General features: G+C 50.0%; 2 protein-coding genes across 2 annotated transcripts; both read right to left on the bottom strand.

Annotated features, from left to right (window-relative positions):
* Positions 1 to 1,081: 1,081 nt before the first annotated feature.
* Positions 1,082 to 6,091, bottom strand: ALTATR162_LOCUS150 (uncharacterized protein; the record flags this gene model as incomplete). Its single annotated transcript, XM_043307743.1, has 8 exons — positions 1,082 to 1,532; positions 1,589 to 1,638; positions 1,710 to 1,861; positions 1,912 to 2,089; positions 2,150 to 2,254; positions 5,469 to 5,607; positions 5,656 to 6,036; positions 6,087 to 6,091. The coding sequence occupies 8 exons, from the start codon at positions 6,089 to 6,091 to the stop codon at positions 1,082 to 1,084; spliced, it is 1,461 nt and encodes a 486-aa protein (XP_043163678.1).
* A 5,822-nt stretch (positions 6,092 to 11,913) lies between these two features.
* ALTATR162_LOCUS149 (uncharacterized protein) lies at positions 11,914 to 12,945 on the bottom strand (the record flags this gene model as incomplete). The annotated part of the gene is made up of 2 exons (XM_043307742.1): positions 11,914 to 12,255; positions 12,319 to 12,945. The coding sequence occupies 2 exons, from the start codon at positions 12,943 to 12,945 to the stop codon at positions 11,914 to 11,916; spliced, it is 969 nt and encodes a 322-aa protein (XP_043163677.1).
* Positions 12,946 to 15,932: the final 2,987 nt, after the last annotated feature.

Below are 15,932 nucleotides of genomic sequence, written 5' to 3'. Positions count from 1 at the left end.
CTGAACGACTCCCTCTACAACCGAGGGGTCCGGACCATCACTAGCCTCGGTTGTAGCTGCGGAGAGAAACGGTAGACCATCGCCCACATCCTGGCAGACTTGCCTATCGTGATATCAGGATAGCAAAAGTGATATCAGCCGAGATTAGCGCAATAGTACCCTTCGCTGATTGGCTAGGATAATCTGCTCCCAGCTGGAGCAGCTGAAGCTGGTTTACTAAGCAGTCTAGCCGGGGCTACTGATTGGACCAGCTGAGCCACCAGCCAGGCTCTAGCTAGTGCGGGGCAGCCTGATTGTGCTAAAGTGCTAGAGTGATATCACAATAGGCAAGTCTGCATCCTGGTCCACTGCAGGTTGCACGGGAACCCGTGGAACCGCATCTTCGGTAACCTCTTCGGAAACGACAATTTCCAGACCATCTTAAGCACGCTGCAGCTAGCCACCAAAGCTATCGAGTATGTGAAACTGACGCAGATCCTTGGGCACGTGGGGATTAGAGATGTGTAGATGACACCGAGCGCTAAGGGGAGACTGTACGTACACCGGGTGCGACAGACGAGGCAAAGCGTCTCTACGCGCCTAGAAGGGTGGCGCACAATTGGCAGTCGCAATCTAGATGAGCGAGCAAGCAAAGGTAGATAGTGGTTTAAGGGAATACGGCAGGCTCTGGGGACAGTTGACTTCTTGTCTATAGTTCTGATGCGGGGCCACGCGTCGGGTGCCAGCCCATGCTAGGAATAGCTGCGTATACAATGCGGGCGCAACGAAAAGAAGTAGATAAGCAACCCACCACTAGGCGCCATTTCCTAAACCCCCTGTTTTGTTCTTGGTTGCGTATCGATATCTATTGGCTCTCAGCTGTAACTATGACGAAAGTTGATTGTCACACTGATAGTCTAACGACTTGAAGGAAAGAAAGGCAAGGAACGCAAAGGAAAAGGTAATCTACGCTTAGATTCTTCACTACGTTCACCCTGTAAACCTGTACGGTCGCCTGTTGAGTAAGAAGGCGTGTTGCATACTAATATTTCCACGACACATCTAGTTGTTCTAGGGATGCTGTAGGCTCAGACATAGCTCTTCAGACCCGGCTAGAGTCTATATAATCCCACCTCATCACTTGGCCCTGCTTTCTATCCCCTCCAGTTACAGCAACTTCCCTTGAAGTAACCGTGTACGTAGTCTCCTTTATGATGTTCCTCTGGCTATCGCCATCGCTATGATCGTCCTCATCGTTGTCCCGCAACGTTGGAAGAGAGCTCATTATCATGACGCCAGAGCGCGGCAAGGTCTGCCTTCCGTTGGGGATAGGAGGATGGGCGCTGCCCGTTGCTGCAGGGATGCTGGAGCTTGTGGTAAATTTAATGCGAAGGGAGAGAAGAGGGCGAAGCGCAGGCAAGGAGCCAGCGATAATACCGATGCCCTCTTCCGTCAAGGACCAGAAGCCGATTTTACCAGTGCCATAGATAAAATCGCCAGGGTCGCTGTAGAGCGTGAGATACTTCAGCCGAACGATGGTTGCACAGGACGCACTAGAAGCCCAGTCAGCGAGGGCAACACAACGCGATCGACCATACAACAGACGTACAGAGAAGCGAGTGCAAGCATTACAGCAACCGAAACCTTCACTTTGCTCTTCTGGGAGACAGAATCAGCACATTTTTCTAAAGTCTGCCCCTGTCTTGCACTAGACTTGAGACACAACTTACCATCTGTACATTCCGCAGCAAAATGGCGGGCATGATGGAGAGGCTGAAGTCGGTTATGATCTCAATGGCTGAGAAAAACAAGCTGACGTCGGTGTTCAGCTGGAGGTTACAGGTGCCATCGGATTTACCCCACAAGGCATTGATTGGATGGCCTGTTTGCTTGTCAGCAGCGGTCTTGGTAATCTGAATCCACCACACTTACACACATTCGCAATGCCAATACAGAAGACGAGAGCGGCAATGGCGGTAGCACCTATGAGTGCCCATAAAGCCCATATAAACTGCGGATGAGCAGCGGCGATACGCAGAAGCGTAACTGCAACGCTGATCTTGATAAACATAGCGCTGACGGCATAGAAGTATTCCGCAACGTAAAACAGCTGAAGGCAATGAGTGTCGTGGACTTCATTACAAGTTGTTGGGTGGTTAAAGGAACATACTTTGATTCCTTTCGCCATTGTCAAGATAGATAGATCACGAGCGAGCTGCCCGGAGCCATAGTAACAGCAAGTGATGCACAGAGCGGCTGTAACCGAAAAGAGGATCTGGGAGTATGTGTTAGCTCGCTCGTGGACTGCATCGGTTGATCAGTTGCATACGTACGATACCAATCAACATTAAGTAATCATCCATCCCGAATGCCTTTCTCCGTATTCGCACAGCGACACGCATGGAGAAGATAGTCCAGCTCCACGCAAGCAAAACAATGGCGCCATAGAGAAGCAGCACTCCGTCTCCAGCCACATCAACGGTACCCATGCTTGCGAGTATGTGTGATGCTGCGTATCAGACTCAGATGCAACGAGGAGAAATAGACGTTGAGAAGGGAAAAGCAAGCACCACGTCAGAAGCCTATGGGGGATGGAGGTGTAAGATCAAGAGGCGTCAGCACGGTCGTTTGACTGGATGCTCTGTGGACCGAAAACACAAAGACTCTTACTTACTTGGACAGATACAGAGAAAGAGGCTGGGAGAAGGGGGCTGCAGATGCACTAGTGCCTCCGATGCTGCTGCTGCGACCGCAGCGGGGCGCGGAGCCATTCCCCGCGTACCGTGTCTATGGAACACTTGAAGAAGCGCTAGCGTTACAGCCCACCGCTTACAGTATAAGCCGTTGTTTGTCTCCAGCCACACGATAGAACGATTTTCATTGCACGCGGCTATTCGGGGGCACTAGCCTATTTGTTGTCTAGCTCAGGCTCAAAAAGCAGCGACTGTAGCTCGCTTCCGATGCTTCACGCTGATTATAACAAGGAGGCGGTGCAGTGATCATGCTCTGATGAATCAAAGCGCACGTCTACGCATTAACCGAAGTTTCGCCCACTCCTCCTTTGCGTGTTGTCGAGCCGCCTTTGCAGCCTCAGCTTGCTGCTTCTGGTATAGCGTTGCCGCCGCTTTAAGCCCTATATCGCGAGTTTTCTGGAGTTGTAGTTGCTTCTCTTCGTTCTGTTTCACGGATTCGCGCACGCACGCTTCGCAGAGCTTCCTTGGAGACCAGGAAACAGCAACACCGTATAGAATGATGTAAGACGTGGCCTTGGTTGTCAAACTTCAAGTCCTTCTATGACGTGCCCAAGCCGGCGTTGTGCCGAGAGATCGCCATCTCTGATCGACCTAAGGACCATGAAGTTCATACTTGAGCAAGGAGTGAGACGGTCAGTGACCTGTATCGCGACCTCGCGTGCAACGTACGGGTGCATTGTTGTCTTCGCGGGGAAGACAAACGCTATTCCATTCTAGGCCTAGCCTATATTGTTATCCTGCTCATCCGCATGAAGCATGGTACAGATAGTGCCGTCCTACTAGCCACTCTAGCCTCACTCCGCTGCGCTGCAAGGTAAACGTTTTACTGTCCGTGTAACTAGTTATAGTACCGTGCACGGACACCGTACGCCCGGAGACACCGGACACCGGCTCCGGGCCTTCACGCCCACCACAAATAGGAGGCTATAGAGCCACATACAATAGTTATTGTCGCAGGCCAAGCGCTGTCGGGAACGTGTACCTTATTACTAATAACGCCGTGCGATGACCTCCATATAAGCTGAGCTAGGATGCTAAAAACAATACAACATATACACTCTCTCCTAGTTTTTCTGTCCACAATACCCGCACCCAACCGTGCGACATCGAATCTAACGAGGGCCGTGCAAGTGGAGTCGGCAGCCTCGCCCGCGTGCTCTTGACTATTGCAATATGAAAATGGGTGCGTGATTATTGGTGCGCCTGCCGTGGAAATTACGTCGAAGCGCGAACCGAGAACCAAACCTGTTACGAGCGTTCGGGGTGGGGTGTTCACGACAAATTCAAGTGCGAGCCATGTTGGAAATTGCGTTGTCGAGCTCGCCAGGACCGCCTTGTGTTTGGTTATCGCCCACTGAATCGTATATGCTACTCGGGAGATTTTCCTTCTTTAGACTAGGGGACCTGCTGTAGGCTGCGATTTCCTCTCTGAAAGATTTTCCTCGGCATTGCCCAAATCTTGCCGTGCAGGTCTAGCGTCGGCCATGATTTTGCGCCAGTTGCTTTGCGAACCCTGAGATAGACCACGTACTTATGGGTTCTTAGCGAACCAGATAGCCGGGTTTTATCACAAGGAACAGGGGCAGCCTCAAGGAGCAGGCGTTCCGTGTTCCTGCTTTCCTCGTTCCTCCCAAAACCTCCCGCGATCCCCCAGCAGGCATGCGGCCAACACTCACCTCCCCAAGGACCAGCCTCTCCGCCGTGCAATGGTAGCAGAGCGACCAACTTGAGTACTATGATTTATAAGCGTGACCAAAGAAGAGATGATACAGTCTTCAGATGGGAAAGAATGTGGATGTCTCATGTTTCGAAAACCTTCTTCTCCTCGACCGTGCTTATGGTCATAGTTAGAGTTGTCAACAATCAACCAGATCGGCATGATTGGTTCCTACCTAGGTTAGTATTGCCTCGATTAGGAAAGTGTTATACCTAGATAGAAACCAATCATGCCGATCTGATTGATTGCTGACAACTCTAGTCATAGTTGCACTTCTATATAGATATCATAGTAATAGTAGTGTAGTAATAGATACTGGATTTCAAATAGATAATTCATATGCATTGGTGACCGTTGAACGCTTGACATAACACCTGGTGATGCACCTCCTATATCCAAAAACCCTCCTTAACCCCTCGAGGATGCGGAAGTATAGTGTGTATATGCGAGAATGGGGTTGGAACTCCTGTAGCGAATAGTTATGCCGTCTTGAGGACCTTTGCTCCGCCAGTGGGCTTGTTCGTAGGAAACCCGGAGCTCACTGGCGTGGCGGTGCATCATTATATCTCCGCTTAGATACGTCAATAATTCTCGTCGCCGAGCGGAAGCGCAACGCCGTCCGCGTTGAGGTTCGGGCATCTCACAATGGTGATGTTGCGTCAAGCGCGTCCGCGCTCTGCTACGGCTTTCCCCGAGCTGGCAATGCCTGAGCAAATCGAACAATGAAATACAAGTCTTGCTTATCCACTTGCTTCTGATGCGCTCCGTGGCTTGCATTTGTCGTGCGCCATGTGTCCATTTCTTGCAGTAGTGCGAGTGAATTCAGCCCCGCACCGGGGACAGGTGCTTTTGGACGCAGTTCCCGACTTCTCCCGTTGGTGCCGCAGGAGGTTACTGAATGTAGAAAATTGTCTTCCATTGCACCCGTGTTCCCAACATTGGGGCTTTGGTCGCGAGTTCAACACTCGTGGCATTAGCGCGTTTCCCTGCGTGCTCGGTGATGAAGAAAGTGCAGGTACTGAAGCGCTAGATGGTGCAGCGCTCTGTCCCGATTCGTAGGATGGGTATGCAGCAGGTGTTGTGCTTGTCGGTGGATACATGGTTGGTAATGGGTGATAATCGCCAACATCATAAGAGGTTGGGGGATGAAGTTGCGATCTATCTCATATCAGTGGAATGCCCAGTCGTTGCTCGCAACGAACTCACGGTGGGTAGGTATTGCTTCCCAAAGATTGATTGGGGACATTGTTATCCGGTGCTGGGTAGGTGTATGAGTGCGCGGTAGAAGCCATGGATGTTGTGTTTGCTCGCATTGGATCTGAAGACTGTTGGTGTTGATACCGGCTCCGCGGGAGTGACGGGTGCTGAGGCTGGTAGGGCGGTAGAACAGTGTGCTGGTCAGATCTCCTTTGTTGGTTTCCATTCAGGGCCGGACTTGAAGAGTAGGATGAGCCGTATGGACCAGAAGCGGAAGACCTTGGTTCTGCATAGGATTGCTGAGGTGCGTAGCCAGGCGAGTAGGATGTTTGAGACGAGCCGTAATAGTTCATACCATACTGCGAAGGAGTCATCATGAAGCTCAAGATACTGTCTGCGTGAGAAATCGCTCGCTTACAACAACCGGTACGGTTTCGTACCTCATATCTGGTGATTCGTGGAATGTGTGGTGCGGCTGCTCAAAGTCTGCCGACGGTTGGGAGTTCAAAGGTGTGACTGCTAGACGTAGTTAGTAATGGCGACGGAGCGAAATCTAGTCTTTATGGTGCTTGTGCTTGGTAAGCGCGCGAAGCATGATGGCTAATAGTAGATACAAGTCCTGACTCTGAGCTTTAAGGTGACTCGAAGGGGGAGAAGTGTATTGTTTGCGCAGGAAGAAGTCGTGCGACTGATCCTGTTCAGAGAAAATTGGTTGAGAAGGATGGGTCGGTGGGACGTCTTCGAGAACGTGTGAAGTATTCCAGGCTAGCGAAGGTGGGTGCGACCCGGGCGTCTGATAACCAATGGGATTGTGGCGGGGCGTTGGCAAGGTTGCGGCACGGCTCGAACGAGCTCCCCTTACGGTACCTTGTCCGTGCGCGTGATGACCATGTTCGAGTGATGCCCCGCACCACCAGATATCCCACCTCCACAAAATACCTCATAACTCCACCAATATGGATCCGATTCAAGAAGCGATTATAGAAATCGATTCGCGAGCTCCAGGGGCATCTTTTTCGTATACTAGGTTTGCTAAAAAGTATAGTGTTGACCGTCGTACGCTCGCTCGAAGACACTAAGGACTAACATAACCCAACAAAATCGCCTACCTCTCACTCCATAAACAACACGAGATAGAGCTCGTACAGTATATTAAAACGCTCACCGAGAGGCGTACTACACCATCCCATATCATGATTCGAAATTTTGCCTCATCGCTGCTTGGTAGAGAGGTTTCAGAAAGCTGGGTTACTCGCTTTCTCAACAGAAACTCTATCGATCTCATATCACGCTGGCAGAGACCAATGGATCGGGATCGCCACAAAGCCGATTCAGAAGCCAAGTACGCCTTCTACTTCGAGCTGTTACACGATAAGATGAGACAGTACGATGTACAGCTCTCTCACGTCTTCAATATGGACGAAAAGGGCTTTATGCTTGGCAAACATGGGTGCTCGAAGAGGATCTTTGATAGGAGGGTTTACTGCCAAGATGGAGTAACTACAGCTATACAGGATGGTTCAAGAGAGTGAGTAACAGTCCTAGCTTGCATCTCATTAGATGGTATAGCTTTGAGCCCAGGTCTTATCTTTCAGTCGGATTCTAGAGACCTAAAATCGAGCTGGGTAGAGTCGATCGAGCCAGAAAAACACTCAGTCTTTATCACCTCATCTTCTACTGGCTGGAGCAACAGCGATATAGGGCCAGCTTGGCTCAAGGAGGTGTTTGAGAGAGAGACTAGACGGTACGCTCTAACTGGGTACCGATTACTACTCCTTGATGGCCATTCATCCCATGTATCCATAGACTTTCTTAAGTATTGCGAGACCCACAAGATCCTTATAGGTATCTTTCCTCCTCATTCAACCCATACGCTTCAGCCGCTCGACGTTAGGATGTTTAAACTTCTCTCATCAGCCTATCAAGTTCAACTTAATATATACCTGCTAAACAGCCATAGGATCCTACCAATGTACAAGGGATACCTCTTTCACCTCTTCTAGAATGCCTAGACTACTACCTTTAAGCCTCAGCCTATCAGAAAGTCGTTTGAGTTCACTGGTATTCACCCACCTAATCCTGAGGTTGTACTCAAGAAGTTTCGTAAGGAGGCGTCAAGTTTAGATAAGAGCTCATCATCTGTACTTAGTACAGAACAGTAGGTCAAAATCAAGCACCTCAGCGCTTGTATTGCCAAGGATACCAGCAGTAAGCAGTTGAAGAAGCTTCAGCGGAGTATACACCATATCGCACCCCAAAATAGTATACTTAGAGCTGAAGTTCGAGGCCTAAGGGAGTCACTTAAGGTCAAAAAGAAACACCAAAAGAAGGGCTATAAGCTCCGGCTCAGAAAGCCTAAGGAGTACCATAGTGGAGCTGTTTTCTGGTCGCCCAAGAAGATACGCCAAGCCAGGCTTGATGAGATGGAACGACGGCAGCAACAAGATGAGTTACAACTCCAAAAAAGTGATCGTAAGAAGCAGAGAGAGCAGGCTCATCTGAACAAGCTTCAACAGCAAGAGGAGAGGCGTGTAGAGCGTGAGAGACTCAAGGAGGCTCGGGAGAAGGAGCGGGCTGAAAAGCTAGCCGAAAAGGAGCGCCAGAAAGCTATCCGCGACTTAGAAAAAGCTATAAGATTATTCCAAAAGGGTAAGCGCAAGGCCTCACAGGGCTCTACTCAGAAGCAGAAGCGTCAGAAGCGTGTTAGTGATGATATATCGCGTGTGCAAGCTCAGGAGGCTGCACCGGCCGTCTCGTCTCAAACGACTCGGCTCAGCCGCACCACCAAGGTACCAGCCAAATACAAGTAGACTAAATTAATCGCAGTACTATAAAAAGCATAACTCTAAGAATTCTCGTGATAATAGCTTTTGTGGGTGGCTGTACAGCCTCATTTTTCATGGAGTTTTGGTGTTCAAATCGGGGCATCACTCGAACATGGTCATCACGCGCACGGACACGGTACAGCTAAATTTTTCTCCAGGTTTTAGTGATTCGACTGTTGCAACCGCAACTCAATTGGGCTCATAGTGGTAGAGTTATCGCGTGTTGAAGTAGTGGAGTCATTTTGGTAGGTGGTGGCTCGTTGGGCGGTGAGCCTCGATACCGTAGTGGCCGTCAAGAGATTGGATCTTACAATGAACTGCCCAGCCCTCTGAGACTGCCTCATAAGCTCGCTCAACCATGTTGGGAGATCATGCACTAGCGGAGTGACGGAGTGTCAGGGTAAATGGGGGTTTCGACATGGTTTCAATCTTTCCATGACCAGTGTGTCCATCAACCAAGTAAGTTACTTGCTTGACACCAGGGCGCTAGAGCACTACAGTGGGCCGGACTAAATTAGTTGGAACCTTAAGCACCGACGCCAGAGTTGCTAACAATCAATCCAAACTGATGAAACTGACTGACTGACTGATTGCTTGGCAGTCAGTTCAGTGTCAGTTTGGAGCTCTCATCTTATCAGTCAGTTCAGTTTAGAACTCTTAAACTGACTGGATTGACTGATATCAGATTGATACATAGTGTTGCGGAAGCTGAGTTGCTTAACGCGCTGCAGTGCTTAAAGAGCTGGCGGCAATTAGGTCTCAAACACCAGCAGGAGGGCATACAATAGCTATGATCGCCGCAGTACAAGATCATCTTAGTAAATACGACTATAAACTATAGCAATCAGATAGCAATCAATCAGTCAGTGCAACAATAAGATAGCGGTCTTGACAGTCAGTTCAGTTTCAGTTCGGGACTCTAAAAAGGTCTTGGCAGTCAATCAGGTCAGTTCACTACTCCCAGACTGACAGTTTGAGCCGCATAGATGAACTGACAACTGACTGATTGACTGATAGCAACTCTGACCGACGCACGACACTAGCCAATCACCTCAAGACGATCTGCTTACGTTAAAGCAACCGGTTGAACAGGTCGGTCCAGAGGGTCCACAGTTGCTTGGAGCCCTGGTGTCAACCAAGTAACTTACTTGGTTGATGGACACACTGTGTCCGAGAGCCATACTAGTTTCAGGACCGCGTCTTCTACAGGGTCGCTACCTAGTGTCAGTGGGTGTTCCAACACTGCGCGTCCTAGGACTTTGTCCTGCAGAGGGGTGATGTTATCCACGCATGATATACAGAACACTATTTGTCTCCAAATTGCATGAGTACTTTGCCTACCTTAAGCTACGTCCGCTTCGCGATGATGCTTGTCCCAGTACGTCTCCCATACAATGGCATGCCGAATGCGTCACGGCTATCGTTGTATTAGAGCGCAGTATGTCGTTTATGCTCGGCCGCTATAAAGGCCCATGGTAGCGTTGTTAGGCTCCAGAACGGGCCCCGGCTGGATATGTAGTGGTCCAGGACAAAAAAGAAACACGAGTGGTTGCAGTTGTCTTGCCATGGCTCCTGGTCGTACATCGTTGTCGTGCTGCGCACCATCACAAATGGCGCAATTGGTTGTCATAGGCAGCCAAAAATGGGTGGCCAGTCATGGGTGATCTGCCATATGTGTTCTGTCTAGGTGCTTTGTGCCAGGGGCCCGCGCCCTGGCCTCAAATCAAGGTTATTTCGCCGAGACGGACCACTCGGGAGCTTTTAGTAGCTCAGTCAATTCTCCAGTAAAGTTACTGTCAGCACCATCGTTCTGTGCTTCCACGGTAGACAATTGATAATATGTAACTAAGAGCGGTCAGTGTTTGCTTGACTGGGATGCGTCGAAGCGACAGGCACAATGTCGAACGCCTAAGTACTTTATCTTGCATTATGCCGTCTCGAGTAGTTTCGCTCTAACCTATTCTCAAGCAAAGTAACACAAATGAGTACATATGCCATAATCTCATCGAGAAAGCCCCAGCACTATCCTGATTGGCTTCAAGAATGTACGGCACTGGTGAGTTTATAGTTTGGGAAACGCTACAAAAGTGATGGAATCCTCTGGATTTACATATCTTGGGAATTTATCTGCAATGGGACTGTATATCGTCTTTGTCGCAGGGGATGAGAGCATCTCTTCTGTGCATGTGTAGCGCGCCGTGCGCTTCACGAAGCTTTTTGGAATGTCGTGTGGCGATATGAGATCCACGCTGGTATGGCGCTCTCCAGTATATGACACGGCCCTGAACGAGGAAAGAAGGGAGTTCGGTGCTAGAATAGTTCTATCAAGGCATTCACCTAAGTACACCTCAATTTCGACAACAAGAACCCACTCGGTTCCATCAGCCACAGTACTGTACAGTACATGGGTGTCCCAGACTATCTGATTTGCTTCTCAAGTGTGGTCTAGTCCTACGCCTCGCGCAAGCCGTTGGGTATCTAGTCTCAGACGCCTAGCTCTACTTGTGGAAATGGGGATCAGGTGGCACAACCCAACTGCGTTAACCGTCGACCACTTGGGTCGATGAACCCTATTGTGTAGGGGCCACCTGTGAGGGCCACTTGGAATGCATCTCCTAAGATGCACCGCTTGGGATGCGTCACTTGCAATGGGGTCTCTTGCCAGCAAAACGTCCGTTTTGGCTTCTGCGCAGCGTTGCGCTGCGGAATACAGTACGGTACAGTCTTGTCTCGCAACCGGATTTTCTTTGGTACGGTTACAGGGCAATATTGCGTCTGCCACTCGTCAAGAGACGGCCTAGTTGGGAGCAGAGCTAGAGAAAAGCCCAAGAGCCTCCGCCTAATATACATCCACGGTGGAATTCCCACCAATAGCACAGGCAGCCGTCAGCCTCCTCCATCGTAGGAAGCAGGCAAAGCATGAACTCAACAGGTATGGTTAATGTTCGCAGCTCAATGAAGTTCAATAGAGTTCACTCGTGCAACCACGTCGCGCACAATAACTTGATGAGTAGGAAAGGAATGGGTATCATAGGTGTCTTGGTTTCATCCTTATCGGAACTTAACGCACGCACATATTCTGAAAGCTGCCTTGAGGATCACTAGTTGGCCAAAAATCAGTTCATTGTTGTGTACTAGTTCTGGTGTCTCCCTTCCCATGTCACTTTGAAAGAGGAACGAAACTAAGACCGAGAGATGCGGGTTCGTCTGCCTGGAACACAAAGAGTTTTTGTTCTTTTCTGTCTGCTGTGCGAATGACAACCTTGGAGTTTTTGGGTAGTTGAATCACAGATATCTTTGCCACGAGTATCGTCGTGCCGCGAATAAGTAGTTATATTGCTTCACCTGTGATTGTGGTCAACAGCGTCTTCCTGCATCAATTGGCAAAACATATACCAGAGCCTTTCCAGAATCCAGATACCTAGGCCTTAGGATCCTCCATTTACGGTGTACCCGACTGTTTCCACTCCAGATAATCCGTATACTTGATCGCACTATCCTCAAATGGGCCATAGAACCTGCTGCGATCATACGGCGCAAGGGGCAAGCCCTCCTTCAGCCGTTTCGGCAGGTCAGGATTGCTAATGAAGTACCTTTCATACAGCAAGCCGTCATACTTGCCCGACTCCAGTACACCCCACGAATTTGTGTCATCGAAGCCGCCAGCGGAGAAAAAGGGCGTGTCGCCGAATATCTCGCGGAAGGACGACAGGTCGACGGTGCTAAGGCCCCAGGAATCGAGAAAATTTTGCTTCTCCGTTTCGCCGAAAATTTGCTCGTATCGCTAGGGGTATGATTTTAGAGGTCGGCTCAGGTATGAGGGAAGGGAAGCGAGGCAAGAACTTACAGGCTCGATGAAACTCACATAGGAGAGATTAGGATGGGCTTGCTTAAGCTTCCGGCAAAGCGTTGACCAGGTCTCCATCCGCTGCTCTGATCGGATTTGATTGAACAGGCCGAATGGAGTGAGTCGAATGGCTAGGTTCTCATCTCCAATGGCTTTGCTCATCTCGCTCATGAGCTGGTGCACGAAGGTACAGCGCTTCTCGGGAGTGCCGCCGTAGTCATCAGTTCGTTTGTTGACATTGGAAGCAAGAAACTGCTCAGGGAGATATCCATTTCCACCGTGGACTTCGACACCGTCAAAGCCGCATTCCATAGCCCATTCGGCCGTGCGGACGTAGTCCCGGATGGTTTTCTTGATTTGTTCGACCGAAAGCGCTGTGGGTGGGAAATCGTGGTAGCGCACAGGCTTGGTCGTATGAGGGGGAGGGTACGCGAAGCACTCCTCTGGATCATCCCATGAGGTTGCAGAAGGACACACGATCGGCGTGCCGGTCATCTGAGGCAAGTTCATCCTGCCAGAGTGCCATATCTGCATGTAGATATAACCTCCTTTTTCGTGGACCGCGTTTGCAATCTTCTTCCAGCCAGCCTTCTGCTCCTTGATGAAGAGGCCGGGCACACCGGGCATAGCATTACCCTGCCATCAACAGATCAGCCATGATCTTGAACTCTCAGTAACTAGCGTATGATAACCGAAGTACACCTCCGACACTGTCCAACAAGACGGAGGGGAACATTAAGATCGTCGCAACAGCGGTCTATAGTCTCTCGAACCATATTGTTTTTGACCCCAGTCAAAATGTTGAAGAAACCTTGGAGAAACGCCATAATAGCTGCGACTAGCGGCCAAGTTCTTTTGCGCGTTGCCGCTCTTAGCGAAACCCACCCCCTGCAGGGGTTCTGTGAACAGCGGCTGGATTCGGAATTTCATGTGCACGTACCTCGAGTGATGGGGGTACTCCCTCGGTTATCAAGAGTCCTCCTTTCGTTGTACGCTGAGCGTAGTACTCAACCATCAAATCGTTGGGAAGCCAGATGCGGTTTGGGTGTTCGGCAGTGCTCTTAGCGCTGAGGGGGGTTCCTCTGTTCCTGGTCAAAGGCGCAAGGACGACCCGGTGGTCGAGCTGGATCCACAGTCCGCAACAAGCAATCTAGATTGATTCGCTTGCTTGACTTGCTTGAGTTAATCAATCCAATCAATTCAATCCGAGCTCACGTAAACTCGCAAGCAATTCAAGCTAAGTAGTGGTTTTTGATTGACTTGCTTGTCTTGCTTGCGAACTATATAGAATCGTTAAAGTTAGAGTGGCTAGAGAGCTAATCTCACGATAGTTTCTTGGTGTTGCAGTTAGCTCATCCCAAGTTGTATTAGACCCGTCTGTGCGCCAACACGCTAACGTTACTGCCTGCTGCCCCGATCCCTACTGTGCTCGACAGTACGTTCACAGAGCTTTTTCTCTCGACTCTACTGCTTATACTTACGAAGTTTTTTAGTGTTCTTAAGTTGCCTATAATGGCTAAGCGCTCACGAGCTCTCTCTACTAGCACGACTGCCACGCCCGCCACCAAACGTACGCGCTCATCAGAGTCCTTACCTCAACGCGTTTCTCAACGATCATTATCACCCCGGCAAGCCCTAGCTGCTGTAAGCCAGGCTACAACGTTCGAGTCGCAACTGTTAGAGTCACAGCCAGAGGCAGAGATCGTCGCACCTGCTGAGGGCAGCCAGGCTGGAACAGCGGCAACTGAAGCTAGAAGTGGCGATGGAGACGATGTTGATGGAGATGGCGATAACTTTGAGGGCATTGCCTGGGAGCGGTTGAAACGCTTTATGAAGCCTCTTACAACTCAGCGGCGCGTTAAAAGCTGGATATATCAACATGGCTATCGCGTTGTTGAGCGTAAGAATCCAAGTCGAGTATGGTTTGTATGCAAATATTGCCATACTCACAAGGCTATCGACGCTGGAGGCAGCGGCATGTTTGACGTTACAAGAGCTACAACAGCTGCAGCTACTCATCTTGGTCAGCAGAGACATGGTCATCGGCTTACAAAGAGCGGCATAAAACAACAGCAACAGTCTGGTGGGCAGCTCTCTCTGCGACAAGCCTTTGAGGCTGATGTTGAAGTCTCTCAGGACGCTGCCAACGCGATGGGCAACTTCAATATACAGCAGTTTCGACAGGCTACAGTACTCTGCCTACTCGACAACAACCTACCAATGGAGCTACTTGCAAGGCCCTCCTTTCGAGAGATGATAAACTTTGCAAACCCAGAGGCTGAGGCAGCGTTGTGGGTAAGTCCTCGCAGTGTTGCTACATACGTGATGCGCCTTTTCCGCGACATACAGCCCCAAGTTGTCCAGGCCCTGTCAGAAGCTGCAGGTAAAATACATATAAGCTTCGACGGCTGGACGACAAGGGGCGGCAAGCGCGGGTTTTTTGGGATTGTTGCGCACTTTGCTAACGCTTATGGAGTAATCCAAGACTTGCCTATCGCTCTGCCACAGCTAGCAGGCTCGCATACAGGCGAAGCTATTGCGAGTACTATCGTCAAAACGCTCGAGGAGTACAGTATCACTAGCGACAGGCTAGGCTACTTCGTACTCGATAACGCTACGAATAACGACACTGCAATCGCTGCGCTCGCTCGCGTATACGACTTTGACGCTACTCATCGACGCCTCCGCTGCGGCCCTCACATGCTCAATCTTATCGGCCAGGCGATTATATTTGGCAAAGATAGAGAGGCATACAACAACGCTGTTGAGCAGCTCGATCAAGAGGAGTTGTGCTTAGGCGAGTGTCGTAAAGATGGACCATTAGGCGTGCTTATTAACGTCATTATGTGACGGTGTTAAGATAGAGGGGAGGACTGCGCTGAATTGACTATCTGAGGTGGGCTAAGCTACATATATAGATGACCGTACATGAGCTATCCTAACTCGTACTAGAGTTGATCTGGGCAAGGCCCAAACCGTTACACATTAATTACATTAAAACGCCACAACAGTATGAGCTTTTCAGAGAGTTTCAGCGAGCCGCAAACGCTGAGTTGCCTGCTGGAGAGCGCCTCCGAGTACTCGAGCCAGTCAAGCCTGTTGTTACTCGCTGGAACTCGTACTACGCCGCCTTTGCACGCGCAACTCAACTTCAAGCTGCTTATAACTCCTACGCTGAGCACCATATTAGCCGCGTCTCTCTTGACGATAGACGCGCAAACCAAGCTGGCAACAAGCTCTCGGACGCTCCAAGTTGGATGAGATCAACCGGTCTTACAGCTGCTGATTGGGCAGTAATAACAGAGTACCAGGACTGCTTAGAGCCGCTAAAGCTTGCTACAGAGCGGCTTGAGGGTCGCGGTAAAGCAGGCAAGTTTGGTGCTATATACGAGGTTATTCCTGTCTTTGAGTACATACTTAGCGCGCTCGAAGCGCGCACGCAGCCATACGAGCAAGTCGATTTCAACCACACGGACGCACCAGAGGACCACCTTCATATCAACCTACGCACTGCCTGGAGTAAGGCCAATAAGTACTACGATAAGCTCGATAGATCGCCTGCCTACTACGCTGCTGTCTGCCTCCATCCTTACTACAAGTACTACTGCGAGAAC

This window comes from Alternaria atra (assembly GCF_907166805.1).
Source record: "Alternaria atra isolate CS162 genome assembly, contig: 18, whole genome shotgun sequence".
Classification (NCBI taxonomy): Eukaryota; Fungi; Ascomycota; class Dothideomycetes; order Pleosporales; family Pleosporaceae; genus Alternaria; species Alternaria atra.
This window is presented reverse-complemented; position numbering and strand designations above follow the sequence as displayed.